Source organism: Pseudogymnoascus destructans (genome assembly GCF_001641265.1).
Source record: "Pseudogymnoascus destructans isolate 20631-21 unplaced genomic scaffold scaffold_21, whole genome shotgun sequence".
Taxonomy (NCBI): Eukaryota; Fungi; Ascomycota; class Leotiomycetes; order Thelebolales; family Thelebolaceae; genus Pseudogymnoascus; species Pseudogymnoascus destructans.
Genome location: NW_020167540.1, coordinates 203,140 through 218,230, shown reverse-complemented (window position 1 = coordinate 218,230; position 15,091 = coordinate 203,140). Strand labels below are relative to the sequence as shown.

Below are 15,091 nucleotides of genomic sequence, written 5' to 3'. Positions count from 1 at the left end.
TGATGCTGAGACTCGCTTTCGTCTACCATTTGAGGGAGTCTATCGTCACGTTAGTCTTCTTGTGTACATGTATAGAACGGGCCACTTGCCACTCCTAGGGCTGGACTGCTGCCACTTTGGGCGTCGTCAAGCTTCCCACCTTGCGTCTTGACGCATTTTGAGGCCGATGTAAGGTCTGACATATTGGAGTGAACCTGTGCCAAGTTAGTACCATGCCTCTGTACATGTTCAGGAAATTGAAGAGATCTCTTACCTTGAATTCACTTGGGTGAGGTTAAGATCGATGTAAGTGCTTCTCCATGGCGGCAATTAGGCGTAACAAATATATTCAGCAGAGCTGGAGGGTTTTGGGGCGTAGATTGGGTGAAGTGAGTGAATTCGAAAGTTGGTGAAGGTCGTCAATGAGTGCCAGAGCGTAGCAGAGCCAAAGGGTCATAGCTTAGACTATTCTACAACGCAGCAATCAGGTGTATGATCTAGTGGAGTGGTTTAGACAAGTTGTAACAAATGTTGTTACAACATTTGTTACAACTTGTCTAAACTCAGGGATAAGTCAGAGGTTAGCACCTCACTGACTTTTCAGAAACAAGGACTAACAAGATCAATGCTTGGAAGCTTGGAAAAGACGTGGAAGTATGTGATAGTCGATTTACTGCATTGTCTGCTTGCCCTTTCTTAAGGAAAGGGCAATCCTATTTATGCTAAAGGAGTGTAGTTCTCTCATTTTCCAAGACTTTCCATGACTTAACCAGGCTTGGTAACTGTAGTCGACATAAGAGAATCCCATACAACCATCTCCTAGGTTCCTAGCCTATAGGAAGTGAAAGGAGGTCCAAGATCAGAGTACCCCTATAGACAGATTATGTCATAACTTAACCAATCTTGTGGGTAACTAAGGAGCAATGACGTGTAATGAATCATAGACAGTTGTAGAAGCTTTTGGAGCTATCGTTTATGTTCCTAGGCCTCTAGTTGATAGAGATATGTCATGTGGTAGTATTAGCCCAGTAACTAAGGAGTGATGTCATGTAATGAATCATAGAGGGTTGTAGAGATATGCTATGTGGTCATATCGGCCCAGTAACTAAGGAGCAATGATGTGTAATGAATCATAGAGGGTTGTAGCAATCGTTGAGTAGTATTGCTCTTGTTGTTGGTGTGATCAGCCAAAATATGTATAGTGACTTGTAGGTTTGAGGAGGAGATTTCTAAGTTTGCTCTTGAGTTTGATAGCAAACTGAGTGCAATGAATGTCAGTATGACATTACAGTTGTTACAGTTATTACGGTTATTACAGTTATTATGGTTGTTATGGAGATTACGGGTGTAGCCTTAGCCACCAAGGTTACAACCGCTAAGCAGACAACTGTATGTTATGAGGAATAGCCTCACCTTCCTTCCTTCTTCTTCTTCTTCTCGCTTTAGATTCAATCTAGATTACTTTTGCTGGACTGGCATCATGACCTCTATGACCATTGTAACACTTGAGACCCCATCGCCATCAAAGCAGCTGCCGCAAAGGCAAACCGGGTGGCCCTTGTGGCTGCCCAAAGTGTCCCGAAATTCCGCTCGGCTGCCGAGCGCGACTCCTACGAGGAGCTCCGTGCAACGCGCGCCACCCTCGAGGCGGGTCTGGCCATGAGTATCCCCCTGTCCTGTGTTATTTCAGTGCTGATTCGGTTTAGCAAATCCGGTCGTCACTGCGCCGTCTTCGGACGGAGCAGGGGAGTGTGCTGGCTCTTTTGGTGGAAGTGGTGGCTGCCGTGGGCAGGCTTCCTGCCGTCGCTGTCACCGCGATGGTTCCAGACTGCACTGGGGGAAGGAAGAAGGGGGGTGGTGGGGGTGATGAGGGTGAGGGGGATGGGTTTGGGGCCCAGTATGGGGTGTAGGAGGATGGGGCGTAGGATGGAGAGAGGCCCTGTGTCGGGGGGGACTCGGACCTGACTCTTCGCATGGGGTCGCTTCGACCCTTCGTCTCTCTCAGTGGTAGCCGCTTGTTGTGACGCCAGTGAGACGTTTGGGAAGGGTGACTCTCGCAAGAGTTACGGTGGTGAGTGCACCCTGGCTCAGAGGGTATTTTAGTTTAGAGTCATAGATAGTAACGACTCTGTTTCTTCCGCTTTGTCTTCCCGAGCATGATCGTAGTTTTGTTCCTCGCCCGCCTCCCATGCCGTAACCCATCCGAGTAGTTCTCGAGGTGGACCTGGTAAATCTGGGTATTCCGTGTGAAACTCTCTGAGGTTATGGGGAGAGTTCATGAAGTTCGACGCTGGGTACCACTCTGGGTCCGGATCGTCCGACCCAACTAACCCGGTATTGTAGTTGCTTCCGTCGGAGGCTCACGGTGAGGATCTTTTTCACTTCCCATTCCTCTACACCATTTATCACTAGGCTCAGGCGGATCCTGACCAGGTAGGGGGTTGTTCGGATCCTTCATGAGGACGTCAGGTGAGAACACATCGTGTATTTGAGAACCGGTAGGTAGTTCCAATCGAAACGTGTGCCCAATCTGTTCCAACACTGTATATGGTTCGACCCATTGTTGGCCCAACTTGCGGCTAGGGCGGGAGTTCTCCAAATTTTTGGTCGATAGGTACACCATATCTCCTACGTCCCAGTCGATGGCCCTTTGGTGTCGATTCGTGTGCTTAGACATTTCCTCTTGTGCCTTTGCCATGTTTTCCTTTGCGTGGACCCATGCTGTATGCATTCGGTCTGCAACTGCCTTGGCTTCATCTCGGTTTAGATTCTCCCGGGGGTTGGTGCTTTTCAGGGTGTTCCAATCCCAACTCATATGCGGATCGGTTCCGTACTTGAGTCAGTAGGGGGTCATGCCAATGGATGCGTGGGGGAGTGTCATTTGCACGTGGTCCATTATGGGGATGAGTTCGCTCCAGTTATCCTGGTAATGAGATACGAAAGGCCTCAGTCTCTGATCGATGTATCGGTTCACGATTTCGATCTGTCCGTCGGTCTGCTTATGATAGGCAGTCGACAGCTTAACCTTAACGCCAATAATTCGACAGATCTCCTGCCAAAAGGATGATACGAATTGGGGTCCGTGGTCGCTTACAATTGACTCCGGAGTGTGTCCGAATCAGTATATCCATTCGATGAACAATTGTGCCATTTGCCGGGCAGTTGTGGTTTTGTAGCAAGGTATAGTCACTGAACTCTTTCCGAGTCAGTCCATAAACACGAAGATGCTGTCGTATCTGTGCTTGTCCCTTAGGAACTCCTTAAAGTCCATGGTGAGGTGTTGCATAGGATATTCGGGTACAGGCAGCGGGTGTAGTAACCCTTTGCTTGGTGACATTGGTATGAGAAAGCTGACATGTCACACAATTACTCACATAGCGCAAACAATCCGCTTCCATCCTGACCCAGTGGTACTTCGGGGCAATCAATTGATAGGTTTTCCAGCCACTAGGATGTGCCACCGACACCTGGTCATGCGCTTCTCGGATTAGTTTCATACATAGCTCAGTGTGGCGATTTACACATAGCTGGCCTTTGTATAGAAGAAGCCGGCCGTTCAACGTGAACCTGTCAGGTAGGAGGTGTTTTGCACGTGTTTCTGGAAATGACTCTCTGTTGTCCTCACATAAAGCCTCTATTAAATCGAAAGGCATCTGGGGATTCAGGGTGTCCATCGAATTAATGGATGCTATGTAGCTCTCGGTGAGTTCGGTGCTGATTCGGGGGTGCAGGCAGCTTGGACCTAACAATACCCTCACCCTACTATCAAGCTTGACTTTCTGCTGCGTTACCAAGTCTTGGTCTCTTCGGCTCAGAATATCTGCCTTCTGGTTATTCTTGCCCGCGGTGTACGTAATGCAGAAGTTGAAGTCGGAGAGTAGCTCCATCCATCTAACCTGCTTCGCGGTGAGAACCTTGGTAGACATGAAATATTCCAAACGCTGGTCAGTGTACACGTCCACTCGGTGGCGCACCGAAGCCAACTCGGGCCTCCATTTTCTGAAGGCCTTTACTATTGCGAATAGTTCCTTGTCGTGGATCTCCCAGTTGATCTCATGTCCGGATAGGACATGACTGTAAAAGCTTACGGGGTACCATTGCTTGTCAGGGTGTTCTTGAGAGAGGACACCAGCTACGACTCCATCGGAGGAGTCGGTCTCCAGTTTCATAGGCAATTCGGGGTTGAAGTGGTGAAGTGCCTGTACCGCTAAAAGTTGTCGTCGCAATTCCTCGAACGCATTCTCACATTCGTCTGTCCACTGGAACGGCTCCGAGGGACTAGTGATGGTGGTGAGGCGCTTTGCTATTTTGCCAAAATTACGAATGAATTGTCTATAGAAGCCACAGAATCCCAGGTAGGACTTCACACCCGTAACAGTGGTCGGTCGGATCCAGTTTCGAAGGGGTTTGATTTTGTCAGGGTTCGCTTCGACACCGGAGGTAGTGAGAACATAACCCAAGTATTTTGTCCTGGTGACGTTGAACTCGCATTTGTTCAAATCGGCTTGGAGTCCAGCTTCTCGGAGATGCTGTAGGACCTTATGCACATGGTCTATGTGTTCCGTAGGGTCCTCTGAATAGATTAGGATGTCATCTAAGTATGCGGTACAGAAGTCGTCTAAATATTGCATCAGGACGTCATTCATATACCGCTGATAGGTTGCTGGACCATTCGTTAGTCCAAACGGCAGCACTTTGCACTTATAGGATTCATAGAGAGTCCGAAAGTTCGTGGACTCTTCTGAGTCGGGGTGCATCCATATGCGATGGAAGGCTTGTCTGATATCTAGCTTCATGAAGATTTTTGCTTTTGACATCCGTCCTAGTAGTTCATCAATACGCGGGATGGGGTAGTGATTGTTCCGGGTAAGGCCATTTAACTTCCGGTAATCGATGCAAAATCTCAATTTGCCATCCGCTTTCTTTATGAATAGAATAGGGGACGTGAAGGGGCTGTTGCTGTTGACGATGAAGCCTTTCTCTAGGTTCTCTAATAGGTATTTCTTGGTAGTCTTAAGCTCTTCAGTGCCCTGTCAGTTTAACGGGTAGAAAGCGTTTGGTAAAGGGGCTTCGAGCTGTATCTTGTGGTCATATATGCGGTGTGGGGGAATTCGATCAGATTCCAACTTCGAAAAAACATCAGTGTACTTCTGGTGCATATGCGGAAGCGTTTCTTCGTCCTCTACCAACTCCTTTTCATGGATGATCTGGTCAATTTCGTAGATGCTAGTCTGAAAGAACTCAGAGTCGCTTCGCATCATCTCGTGATGGAATGCATTGGCACTGATTTCGCATATCCATATGGGTGTGAAACTAGGTACCAGTTTCACTAGTAGTGGGGGAGAAACCTCTTGGTTTCAGGTAGGACTCAGTGGCATATCGGTGATCTCTTCATAGCCTGAAGGTATCACTTTCATGTTCATCGAGCATCCGCCTGCACGGCTTCTGTCTTCGCGGTGGATTACAGCATCCCTGCGATTCGCATCCGGCGGGATGTCAAATGGACGTTTCTCGCATGTAGTAGGGCAAGGTGATCTCCTTGCTCCAGCTAGGAGTCGGCGGGTACTCCTTTGGCCATACTAACTGGCTCTTTGCAGAGTCGAGTAGTATTCGGAAGCGGCTGAAAAGCTTCTTCCCAATTATCACATCTTGTGCTCCGAGGTCCAGGAGTACAAAGGGGCAGTTATATATCCGGCTTCCTTCGACTGTTAAGTGTAACTGAATATACTCTGATACGTGGCCTTGGATCTTGCGCTGAACTCCACCTATGGGTACAGAGTAGGGTAGTTTCCGTATGGGGCTCTGAAGCGCTTTCGACAGTCATATTGCAAAAGGCTTGTTAATGACGAGGTAGCCATTTGATCCTGTGTCTGCTAGGGACTTCGTTTGCACCCCGAGTCCATTCATACTCAGGGTCGTGTCGACTAAGAACTGGGTACCTCCCAGGAGTTCTCGTAAGTCTAGTCCTCGCAGGTCACATTTGTGTAGACCTAGGAAGGAGCATTCTCCTAGGCCTTGTCGTTTTCCTCGAGGGATGCATCCGATTGAAGTTCCACGGCTTCTTCCCATTGTTCTTCTGCCTCGGGGTCATTACGGTCGATTTCCTTGACAGTAGCGTTGAGCGGGCATTTGTCCTGGAAATGGCCGGGCTTGCCACACTTGAAACAGTTCCCTGAGGGCGCAGGGACTGCGGTTCTCACACGTTCCGGTATGGCTGGCTTGGGGAGGAACGTGGTTCGGGTGAACAGAGTGGGTGTGGCTCGAGTCGGCTTCGACGCCGACGCCTTTGCCGTATCCATGGTACGTGTGGACGTCCTTGCGAGAGCGGGTAGCGGATTCAATTCGTTGTTCCGGCGCCGTTCCTGGTCGAAGGCGGTAAGTTCTCGTACCATGGTCTGGTAGTCTCCATTCCATTGGTTTTTGATGATCGTGACGCGGCTGCGCCAGTTAACAATCCTGTTGACAAAACAGACCCAAGTGTTAGATCTTAGGAGCCCTGGTGAGGACATCACGAGTCGACTGCAGCACTACTCCATCCTTTACTAACACACCTACATAACTTTCAAGCCAGTTCTGGCAATTCTCTCCCTAAAAGAAATTGTCAATCTAAAATATATCTTAAAATACGGCTTGACTTACTCCAAATGGATCCAACGGCTTCTTGCTGACCTCGGGAGGCTTAATACCCTCGGCCTTGGAGTTAAGATGGGGCAACCAACTCTCATCAATGGATCAGAGCGAGATCTTCTCATGGGATTTTTTAGTCTCCGAAATACCGTACTACTTGATCTCAAGCTAGTAGCCCGTAAAAGGACTGCCAATGGCGTGGATTACTTTCCCTTTCACGTCTCCATCTGTAAGGATGCTTCCGCCCTCAGTGACGGAAGGGATCGGAGTCGGGCAGGTTACGGTCACGTGGGGAGAGTTAGGGCAGGTTAGCCGAGTCGGACCCGTTTCGGGTACTTAAGGGGACTGACCCAACGGGGTTCCTCATCATATTTTTTGTATCCTTCGTAGTAGACCTATAGGATAGCATCCGTTTAGCCTCTGACTCCCACTCTCATATGCTATTACTGTGAGCTGGGTGCCCTGTGTCCTTACATTATAAAAAAAAGATCACGCCTGCTGGGGACGGTCGTACTTCAATAATATCCCACACCGGAACGACTCAGGAGAACTACCATTACGACATCGACCGCGACTCGGTGACGTTTCGGAGGAGAGACCTGACGACTTCAAATAGCCATGATTCCAGAGATCTCACGGACAGCCAGTGGATCAGGGTTTGATTCTTCAGAACAAGCTGGTAAAGTCCCGACACGTTGGCGCCAAATTGGATACGAGATCCTTAAGAACCCCCTCCTAGCACAGAGGAAATTGTGGACAAGAGCGTTGATAGCTACAAGCTACCGGAAGTCAAGCTCTTTCGTATCGGTACCGATACACACCCTAGGCAATATGTCGAAAAAGCTGACATCAAACATACCCCAAGACAACGACGGTCAATTGCCCAGAATGACTACCAGACAAACCACCGCTGCAGCTACGACCGCTGTGCCATCCGAAGACATCCCGAGTTGAATGGCCCACCTCGAAGCACAGATACAGGAGGTCAAGGATCTACTAGTTACCCTGACGGCAGCCCAGACCAGAATCCTGTCCACACTGCCGGGGGACGCCCCCATGCCCACAGTCGAAGCTACGGAGCAACGAACGCCTCGCACGCGAAACACCCGAAACATTTCAATTGCCGCCTCTTCAGAACACTCGTTCTCCATCGATCCCAAGCACGTCACGAATGCACACCGAGGACCCACTGACTCGCTATAAGAAATCTACCATCTCGGAGAGAATCACTCCGCTCAGCGATGGGATAGAACATACCTTCCTACAATGGAGAGCCTCAATTCGGGACCGACTCTTAGTCAATGAGGAACCAATACCTTACCGACGTCTCGAGAAGAGCGTTGATATGGGGAACTATGACCGGCCTGGCTAAGACATACCTAGAGCCCCAATACCTGTCCGCTACGCATGGGTTCCGCAGTGATGAGGAGATGATGGATCTACTAGGTTCATACTACCTCACAGGCAACGAGACGGAACAGGCCAGAAACCTCTTCGACGACCTGCAAATGGAAGAGAAGGGGCATGCTAGCGAAACCTTCCCAGAGTTCAAGGCTCGTTTCCAAAGTGCAGCTATCATGGGACAAGTCTCTGAGTCGGAATGGTTTCGGTACATGTGGAACAAGTTGACTCCCCAATTCGGCAGGTACCTATGATTGTTTAGAAAATTGTGTGGATCATATTTGAATCCAAAGACATTCGTTTCAAGCCGAGCTATTTCTTCTGATGAACAAGAACAGCAAAAATTTATGTTCCTTGATGCGATTTTTTTGATTGAATATCAATGAGTCTTAATTCACTCAAAACGATAGCCCCATTGCAGTGTTTCTTATAATATCCCTCTGCCCTCCCCGCCCCCCCAGCTCCCTAGAAATGAAAGTGCCCAGCACATGTAGCACAATTCACTGCTATCTCTAGAAAATGTTTCAGTATCCAAGAGTTTGAGGATAATAGCTCCAAGCATCATAGCAATCAGCAACCTCCAAAAATCGTGGTATGTATTCGGTCTCCCATGCTCCGTTGGGATCGGCTGTGAATACGGCCTTGCAGTATTCCCAGTATTCTGGATACCAGATAGTATAATCACATCTTATCAATATATATAACGGAATACTAATAGGAAGGTGGTGGGTTGGGCTTGAGGTAGACTTAACTTCGCAAACCTTGCATAGCGCCCTTGCTCATTATGTCGGCGCCCTTGCTTAGCAGCACCTCGACGACCTTGTTGTGGCCCCCAGATGATGCCGCCTGGAGCGCGTTGCGGAAATACCCACCTTGCGCATTAACGTTTGCGCCCTTACTTAGCAACACCCCGACGACCTTCTTGTGGCCCCTAGATGATGCAGCCTGGAGCGCGTTGCCCAATAATCCTCCTTGCGCGTTGACATTAGCGCCCTTGCTCAGCAGCACCTCGACGGTATTGTCTTGCCCTTCGAATGATGCTATCTGGAGCGCGTTGCCAAATAATCCTCCTTGCGCGTTCACGTTGGCGCCCTTGCTCAGCAGCACCTCGACAACCTCGTCGTGCCCTTTAGCTGATGCTGCCTGGAGCGCGTTACCGTAGTCTCCTCCTTGCGCGTTGACGTCAGCGCCCTTGCTCAGCAGCACCTTGACGATCTCGTCGTGCCCTTTAGCTGATGCTGCCTGGAGCGCGTTACCGTAGTCTCCTCCTTGCGTGTTGACGTCAGCGCCCTTGCTCAGCAGCACCTTGACGATCTCGTCTCGCCCTTTAGCTGATGCTGCCTGGAGCGCGTTACCGTAGTCTCCTCCTTGCGCGTTGACGTTAGCGCCCTTGCTCAGCAGAACCTCGACGATCTTGTCGTGGCCTTCAGCTGATGCCGCCTGGAGCGCGTTGCGGTAGAGTCCTTCTTGCGCGTTGACGCCAGCGCCCTTGCTCAGCAGCACCGCTGTCGCCTGGAGCGCGCTGCCGACGAATCCTCCTTGCGTGTTGACGTCGGCGCCCTTGCTTAACAGCAGCACGACGATCTTGTCGTGGCCTGCAGCTGATGCCGCTTGGAGCGCGTTGCCGTAGTCTCCTCCTTGCGCGTTGACGTCGGCGCCCTTGCTCAGCAGCACCTCGACGGTCTTGTTGTGCCCTTCGAATGATGCCGCCTGGAGCGCGTTGCCGTATCGTCCCCCTTGCGTGTTGACGTCGGCGCCCTTGCTTAGTAGCACCTCGACGGTCTTGTCGTGGCCTTTGCATGATGCCGCCTGGAGCGCGTTCCCGTATCGTCCTCCTTGCGCGTTGACGTCGACGCCCTCCTCAATTAACTGGTTAGCGGTGTCAGCTATAGCACCAAGTGATGCATAGTACAGTGGATTAGGACATGAGTCCAATCCTCTTCTAAAGTTAGGCGTATCCCATGATTTCTCTGGGTCGTATAGACGAAGCCAGCTCAAGTAAGCACCCTCTCCTGTGGAGAGGAACTTCGTGGCCAAATAACTCAGCCGATTATCGCCCTCTTCTCCGTTACGGGTATGGATTAACCAGTGCTCAGCTGAGTATTGAGCTAGTCTATATACCTGTTTGAGAGACCCAGCAGATTCGAAACGATCGAACAATCCTTTTTCAAATTGGAGAAGATAACCAATGGAGCCCTTTGCGATATAACTATGGCACGCAGCCGGTCGCATGCTATATCTCGCGGCATGGCCCTCACAGATGCGGGCGGAGACGAGGTATTCTTGAACGGAGTAATGGGCCAATGTGACAGTCTGGAATGTTGTACTCAAGTGGCGATTCCGTTGACTCGAGAAAGGCACTTCTGTCTTAACCACTGAGACAAGACTCATGAAAATATCTAGAACGTCCATCGGGTCTTCAAGGACCTCATCCCGGTCATAGGCAGTCTCTCGCTCTACGTTGATAGCGACCACCTCTGCGACCTCTTCCACTGATAGCGGCCTAGATGAATAGGCCAGCCACTGAAGGATGCGTATGGCATACTCTGAGTCCTCGTCGCTAATTGTACACAGGATTCTTTCATATGTCTTATCCAGTGTTGTTGGTAGCGCTTTTAGTGCCTTTTGAAGTGCTACCCGAGTGCGACACTTCCCTAATGCGTCCATCTGGCAGACAGCCCACCGGAACCTTCTGAATGTGAATATGGCATATTTGCACTGGGGATGAGATGCCTACATTCCGCGAGATCCTTCCATAAGGGTAGTCTCAATCTCCCGCCTAATTTCAGCATCTTTTTGCCATTTTTTTAGTCCCTTGTCCTCGGACAACCTCTGGCGAACATAAGTTTGAATATCCTTGTCTACTACTTGGTGTTGGAGGCAGATAATACACTCTCTGTCTACAATGTCCTCAAGTGAGCACTCAATGTCACGTATTTTCCGACTTGTAACCAGGACACGCATTTTGTCGAGCTGCCACCCAGCCATCCGCTCGAGGATTCTCATCAGCTCAGATCGGTCCGCGCACTCATCTAAGGCGTCTAGAATCAGGTATGACTGTGGAAACTCTTGAAGCATCTGCTGTAGGACGATCATCAGTGCATCGAGAGAAGGTTGTCGATTTCCCTTATCCAAGGATGAGTATAGTGCCTCGAGGGCTGACGGCATTTTAATGCATTGTTCCGAGACTTGAGAGATTAGCGACCGTACCATAAGCTCGGGTTTCTGCTTATCTGCATCGGTGAAGTCAAAGTAGAAGTACGCAACTACTTTACCAGGATCGTTGGCACAGTAAAGAAGGATGTCCTGAGTGACCGTCGAGCTAAGGATAGTTTTGCCGCAGCCGGGGATTCCATACAGCCAGACAAAGGATGACGCATTTCTCTTCCACTTAGAGTATACTTCGCCCTCTAAAAGCCAAAGCCCAGTGTCAGGCTGACGGAGTTCGATTGCTTTCCGGTAATTGATCAACGGATCGGGTGAAGACAGCCATCGACGAATCTCAACAAGCTTTGTATCTGTGACTACCTGTTAGCTACAAGGCTTGGTTTATCCTGTAGATACACACCTTTCATTGGTTGCAATGTCGAAGACGCAGCGGCGTGGTAGAATGTAAGGGTTCCGATATAACCACGGAGAGTCTTCATAATGCTTTCAACCTTGCTATCCTGTTTTATACTCCATAGGGCTTTTGTAGTCTTCTTGAGGCGAGAGTCACTTGCGACTGGTAGGGTTTCGGCGAGCAGATCGTCGAGCGCTTCAATCTGCATCTTGCAACCTTGAACGGCTGGTAGCAGTGCAGCCTTTGTTGAGTCTTTGATAGCACCATGGTCGATTTTGTCTATGGTTTGTTTGAGCGTCTCTTGCAGGACTGGCAGCTCGGCTTTAATATGTCGAAAGGCCTTTGGAATCTCCCCGAGGGTGGATTGGAAGTCGTTGAGACGCGCTAGGACTTTCGTGCTAAACTCGACGAGGCCAACGAGGTTGGCGACAATGCCGACTACTGTGAGAGGATCAGCCATGGGGAAATGGATTGCCTATGAGTGGGTATTATAATTGTAACCTGACTAGTATAACGGTAAGGTTTGTTGTGAAGGGATATGAGGTTGAAATGCCAGAGCCAGCCTTGGGACGCTTGCCAACAAATGACCACAGCCAAGCTGCTCTATAAACCACACGACGAGGTGCGTGAACTTAGGCAGCAATCTATATTCAGGTGCTGATAAGAGCCTTGCCACATAATGGACTCCCACCCCTGCCCCAGCAGTCCTTATCCCTTATCGCCAGTATGTAGCGAAAATAATCAGAGATATGGATTTCCATATCTCTGATTATGCTCCATACTCCGTACGGACATAGATTTGCCCCGCACTACTACCATAAGGCTGGTGACGATCTCCCGCTTGATTGTGAGACAATAGAGCTCAGGTACAACCCCTTTATATGTTTTGGGGATAGTAAGAAATAAGCGACCTTCCCCTTTCGTCAGTCACTCGAGTCCCAAAATCCTTTTCGATAGAAAAACAGAATACTGTAGACCCAGTGGATAAGCCACACTAAAACAAGCAAAAGAAGCTTCGGTAAGCACTAGTCACTGACGCCGTCTCACCGCTTTCTTTACCTGTTTCACGTGGATTCACACAACTTAGATCCTAGCAGTTCAAAGAAGTCCTTGCTCGCATTGCCACGCTGGCATCGATTGCCAGGACGTGTTTGGGAACGACGTCTACACGAAAGTCTTCACTTGTGTCACGACGCGATACTCCTTCTTTCAACCATTCGCGTGAGCTGCTTTCTACTCTAGCAAAAGTCATAGCTAGAATCATGTCGGCCTCAAAAATCAAACCTGACAAGTATCGTGTCCCCCTCTCCTCGATCTACTCATGGGGTTTGTCTGTAGTGGCCTTGATCTCTATCGTCCTCCCTTACATTTTCTGGCCTTCTCAACCCTCCGCTGATAAAATCGGAACCACGTCCTGCGAGCCTCAGCCATATGTCAGCCGAATCGTGTCCTACGATCCACTGATTATTCATTTGGAAAACTTCATCACGCCAGCTGAGCGGGCCTATTTGGCCAATGTCACGTAAGGAAAGCTCCAGCTCTCGATCTTTGAACTTTAGACCACAGCACTGATTGCATTCCAGAAACGTAAATCTGAGGCGATCAACGGTGGCAAGCCGAGATGGGGGACCACCAGTCCACAAGCCTTCTCGAACAAGCTCCACGGCATTCCTCCCACACAATGACACCGTAGGCCAATGTATCCAGAAACGAGCCGCCGATTTCCAAGGCTTCCTCTCCCCTAAAAAGATCGAGATGCTCCAAGTTGTTCAGTACAAGGAGGGTCAGGAGTACCGAGCCCACTACGACTGGGGAGTTGCCAGCGAATTCAAAGCAGAGCGCGAGAGCACTATTTTCGGAATACTAGAAGGTGATTGCGAGAAGTGCGGGACTCAATTTCCCAAGATAGCGATTGACTGGACAAAGGAAGATCCTCGTTGGTGCGACTTTGTAGAATGCGATATCCTGGATGCACTCACTTTCAAGGCAACGGCTGGAAGCGCCGTCTTTTGGAAGAATCTTCATGCGGACGGTACGGGAGACATGAGAACTTTTCATGCGGGGCTGCCGATTGGAAAGGGGATGAAGCTAGGGTTAAATGTATGGACGATTGTCTGATATGATGCCCCAAATATAAGGAACTACGGCGGTAAGAGGTAGACAGATATTTACAAGCGTTTCTCAAATCATCAAGAATCAAACACAAAGACACAAATTTCCAAATGAAATCTGTCGGAAACATTACAGGCAGAGACAGAACATCGAATTTGATACATATATATTATATGATACTTGTCAACAATTTCGGGAATCGAGTCTGATCCCAACGCATCTTGACGGCGAGGATCTATTAATCAATCAAATGAATGATTGGTTCCGACACCGCAGACCACCGTTTTCCGTGCATTTCATGACCATGCGGTGGCATATGGCTGCTGCTGTTCAGCTTCACATTGCTCGCAGTCGACTTCGTCCGATCTGCAAAGATGATCATCTGGCAATGCGTGATATGGCTCTCATGATCATATCTCGGCTCCAAGGTCGTATTCAGCCACCTGCGACGGTAGTCCAGTCGCCACTGGAAGGTACAATGTTTGACGTGCCACTCCCAAGTCCCATAGAACAGTTCTCCAGTATCAGCCAGAAGTGAGACATCTTTCTCACTGATCTCGTGTAGATGGTCACGATCAGCCCAGTATGTCCATTCTCCGTTGATGCCGGGGCCGGCGGTGTTGAATTCGTGGCTCAGCTCCTCATCGATACAGGCTGGTGGGAGCCAAGCTGCTGCCATGGGCACAAACTGACATCCGAGAGAGACTGCTTCCTTTGTTGAAGACCCGCAGTCACAGATATACTCATCTGGTGTAGCGGCATGATCGTGGCCGGTGTGAGAATTCGGGGGCTGGTTTGAGCCCGGCCAAAATTCCCAGAGGTTGAAAACTCCCCAGCCCGCGAGACATAGCACTATGAGCTTCAAAGCCGTGCATAAATGTCTGTATCGATGATGGTTTATGTAGTCACCGAGCCGTTTTGTATGGAGCAAATGGTCGTCGAGCATGTCTTTGTCTTCTTCTTGGTGCATTAATCGATAAGTCTCTGGTATTCTCGATAAGTCGCGAGATTCTCTGATGTCCTCGTCCATACTAGAAGCCGAGTAAGTCAACATTCGAGACTATCCCAAGACAACTTACCTTTTTGAAGTACTTGCGGCCATTTTGATGAATCCGATCAGAGGAGGTCAGAAAATCAGACGGCATGTTAAGTTGAGTGGTGAAGGGGTAAGATTGGACTCTCACTCCGGTGACGGAAGTGGCGTTCCGATACAGTAATCAAGAAGTGATAGATGTTGTGATTGCTTCACGTCAGGCAATCAGCATCGGCATCAGCTAAATCTTAATGTGTAGTTGTGTAGCTTGCCTCCAGCATTACCTACATGCGAATTGCAGTAGTGTGTGGCGCCGGGCCGGCGGAACTATGGGTGCAGCCGTGCCCGACACGAATATCCGAGCCCGTCGATGTTGA

The 15,091-nt window shown here is 49.5% G+C and overlaps 5 protein-coding genes across 5 annotated transcripts; 2 read left to right on the top strand and 3 right to left on the bottom strand.

Annotated features, from left to right (window-relative positions):
* Positions 1 to 1,246: 1,246 nt before the first annotated feature.
* Positions 1,247 to 1,889, top strand: VC83_07987 (uncharacterized protein; the record flags this gene model as incomplete). Its single annotated transcript, XM_024471550.1, has 3 exons — positions 1,247 to 1,256; positions 1,490 to 1,659; positions 1,686 to 1,889. 3 exons carry the CDS (start codon positions 1,247 to 1,249, stop codon positions 1,887 to 1,889), a joined length of 384 nt encoding a protein of 127 aa, XP_024321223.1.
* A 4,098-nt stretch (positions 1,890 to 5,987) lies between these two features.
* VC83_07986 (uncharacterized protein) lies at positions 5,988 to 6,488 on the bottom strand (the record flags this gene model as incomplete). The annotated part of the gene is made up of 1 exon (XM_024471549.1): positions 5,988 to 6,488. One exon carries the CDS (start codon positions 6,486 to 6,488, stop codon positions 5,988 to 5,990), a length of 501 nt encoding a protein of 166 aa, XP_024321318.1.
* Positions 6,489 to 8,459: 1,971 nt separating this feature from the next.
* On the bottom strand, positions 8,460 to 12,537 carry VC83_07985 (uncharacterized protein). The gene is made up of 3 exons (XM_024471548.1): positions 11,576 to 12,537; positions 10,745 to 11,525; positions 8,460 to 10,696 (listed from the first exon to the last, which is right to left on the bottom strand). The coding sequence occupies exons 1-3, from the start codon at positions 12,027 to 12,029 to the stop codon at positions 8,755 to 8,757; spliced, it is 3,177 nt and encodes a 1,058-aa protein (XP_024321221.1). The 5' UTR covers positions 12,030 to 12,537; the 3' UTR covers positions 8,460 to 8,754.
* On the top strand, positions 12,538 to 13,828 carry VC83_07984 (uncharacterized protein). Its single transcript, XM_024471547.1, has 3 exons — positions 12,538 to 12,587; positions 12,657 to 13,091; positions 13,153 to 13,828. Exons 2-3 carry the CDS (start codon positions 12,832 to 12,834, stop codon positions 13,685 to 13,687), a joined length of 795 nt encoding a protein of 264 aa, XP_024321222.1. The 5' UTR covers positions 12,538 to 12,587; positions 12,657 to 12,831; the 3' UTR covers positions 13,688 to 13,828.
* On the bottom strand, positions 13,821 to 15,003 carry VC83_07983 (uncharacterized protein). Its single transcript, XM_024471546.1, has 2 exons — positions 14,761 to 15,003; positions 13,821 to 14,712 (listed from the first exon to the last, which is right to left on the bottom strand). The coding sequence occupies exons 1-2, from the start codon at positions 14,781 to 14,783 to the stop codon at positions 13,920 to 13,922; spliced, it is 816 nt and encodes a 271-aa protein (XP_024321219.1). The 5' UTR covers positions 14,784 to 15,003; the 3' UTR covers positions 13,821 to 13,919.
* Positions 15,004 to 15,091: the final 88 nt, after the last annotated feature.

Coding starts and splice junctions, on each gene's coding strand:
- VC83_07984 (XM_024471547.1), top strand. CDS start 12,832: ATGTCGGCCTCAAAAATCAAACCTGACAAGTATCGTGTCCCCCTCTCC. Junction 13,092..13,152: donor GCCTATTTGGCCAATGTCAC/GTAAGGAAAGCT, acceptor ATTGCATTCCAG/AAACGTAAATCTGAGGCGAT.
- VC83_07985 (XM_024471548.1), bottom strand. CDS start 12,029: ATGGCTGATCCTCTCACAGTAGTCGGCATTGTCGCCAACCTCGTTGGC. Junction 11,526..11,575: donor GACATTGCAACCAATGAAAG/GTGTGTATCTAC, acceptor AGGTAGTCACAG/ATACAAAGCTTGTTGAGATT. Junction 10,697..10,744: donor ATGGAAGGATCTCGCGGAAT/GTAGGCATCTCA, acceptor CACATTCAGAAG/GTTCCGGTGGGCTGTCTGCC.
- VC83_07983 (XM_024471546.1), bottom strand. CDS start 14,783: ATGGCCGCAAGTACTTCAAAAAG. Junction 14,713..14,760: donor GCCGCAAGTACTTCAAAAAG/GTAAGTTGTCTT, acceptor CTCGGCTTCTAG/TATGGACGAGGACATCAGAG.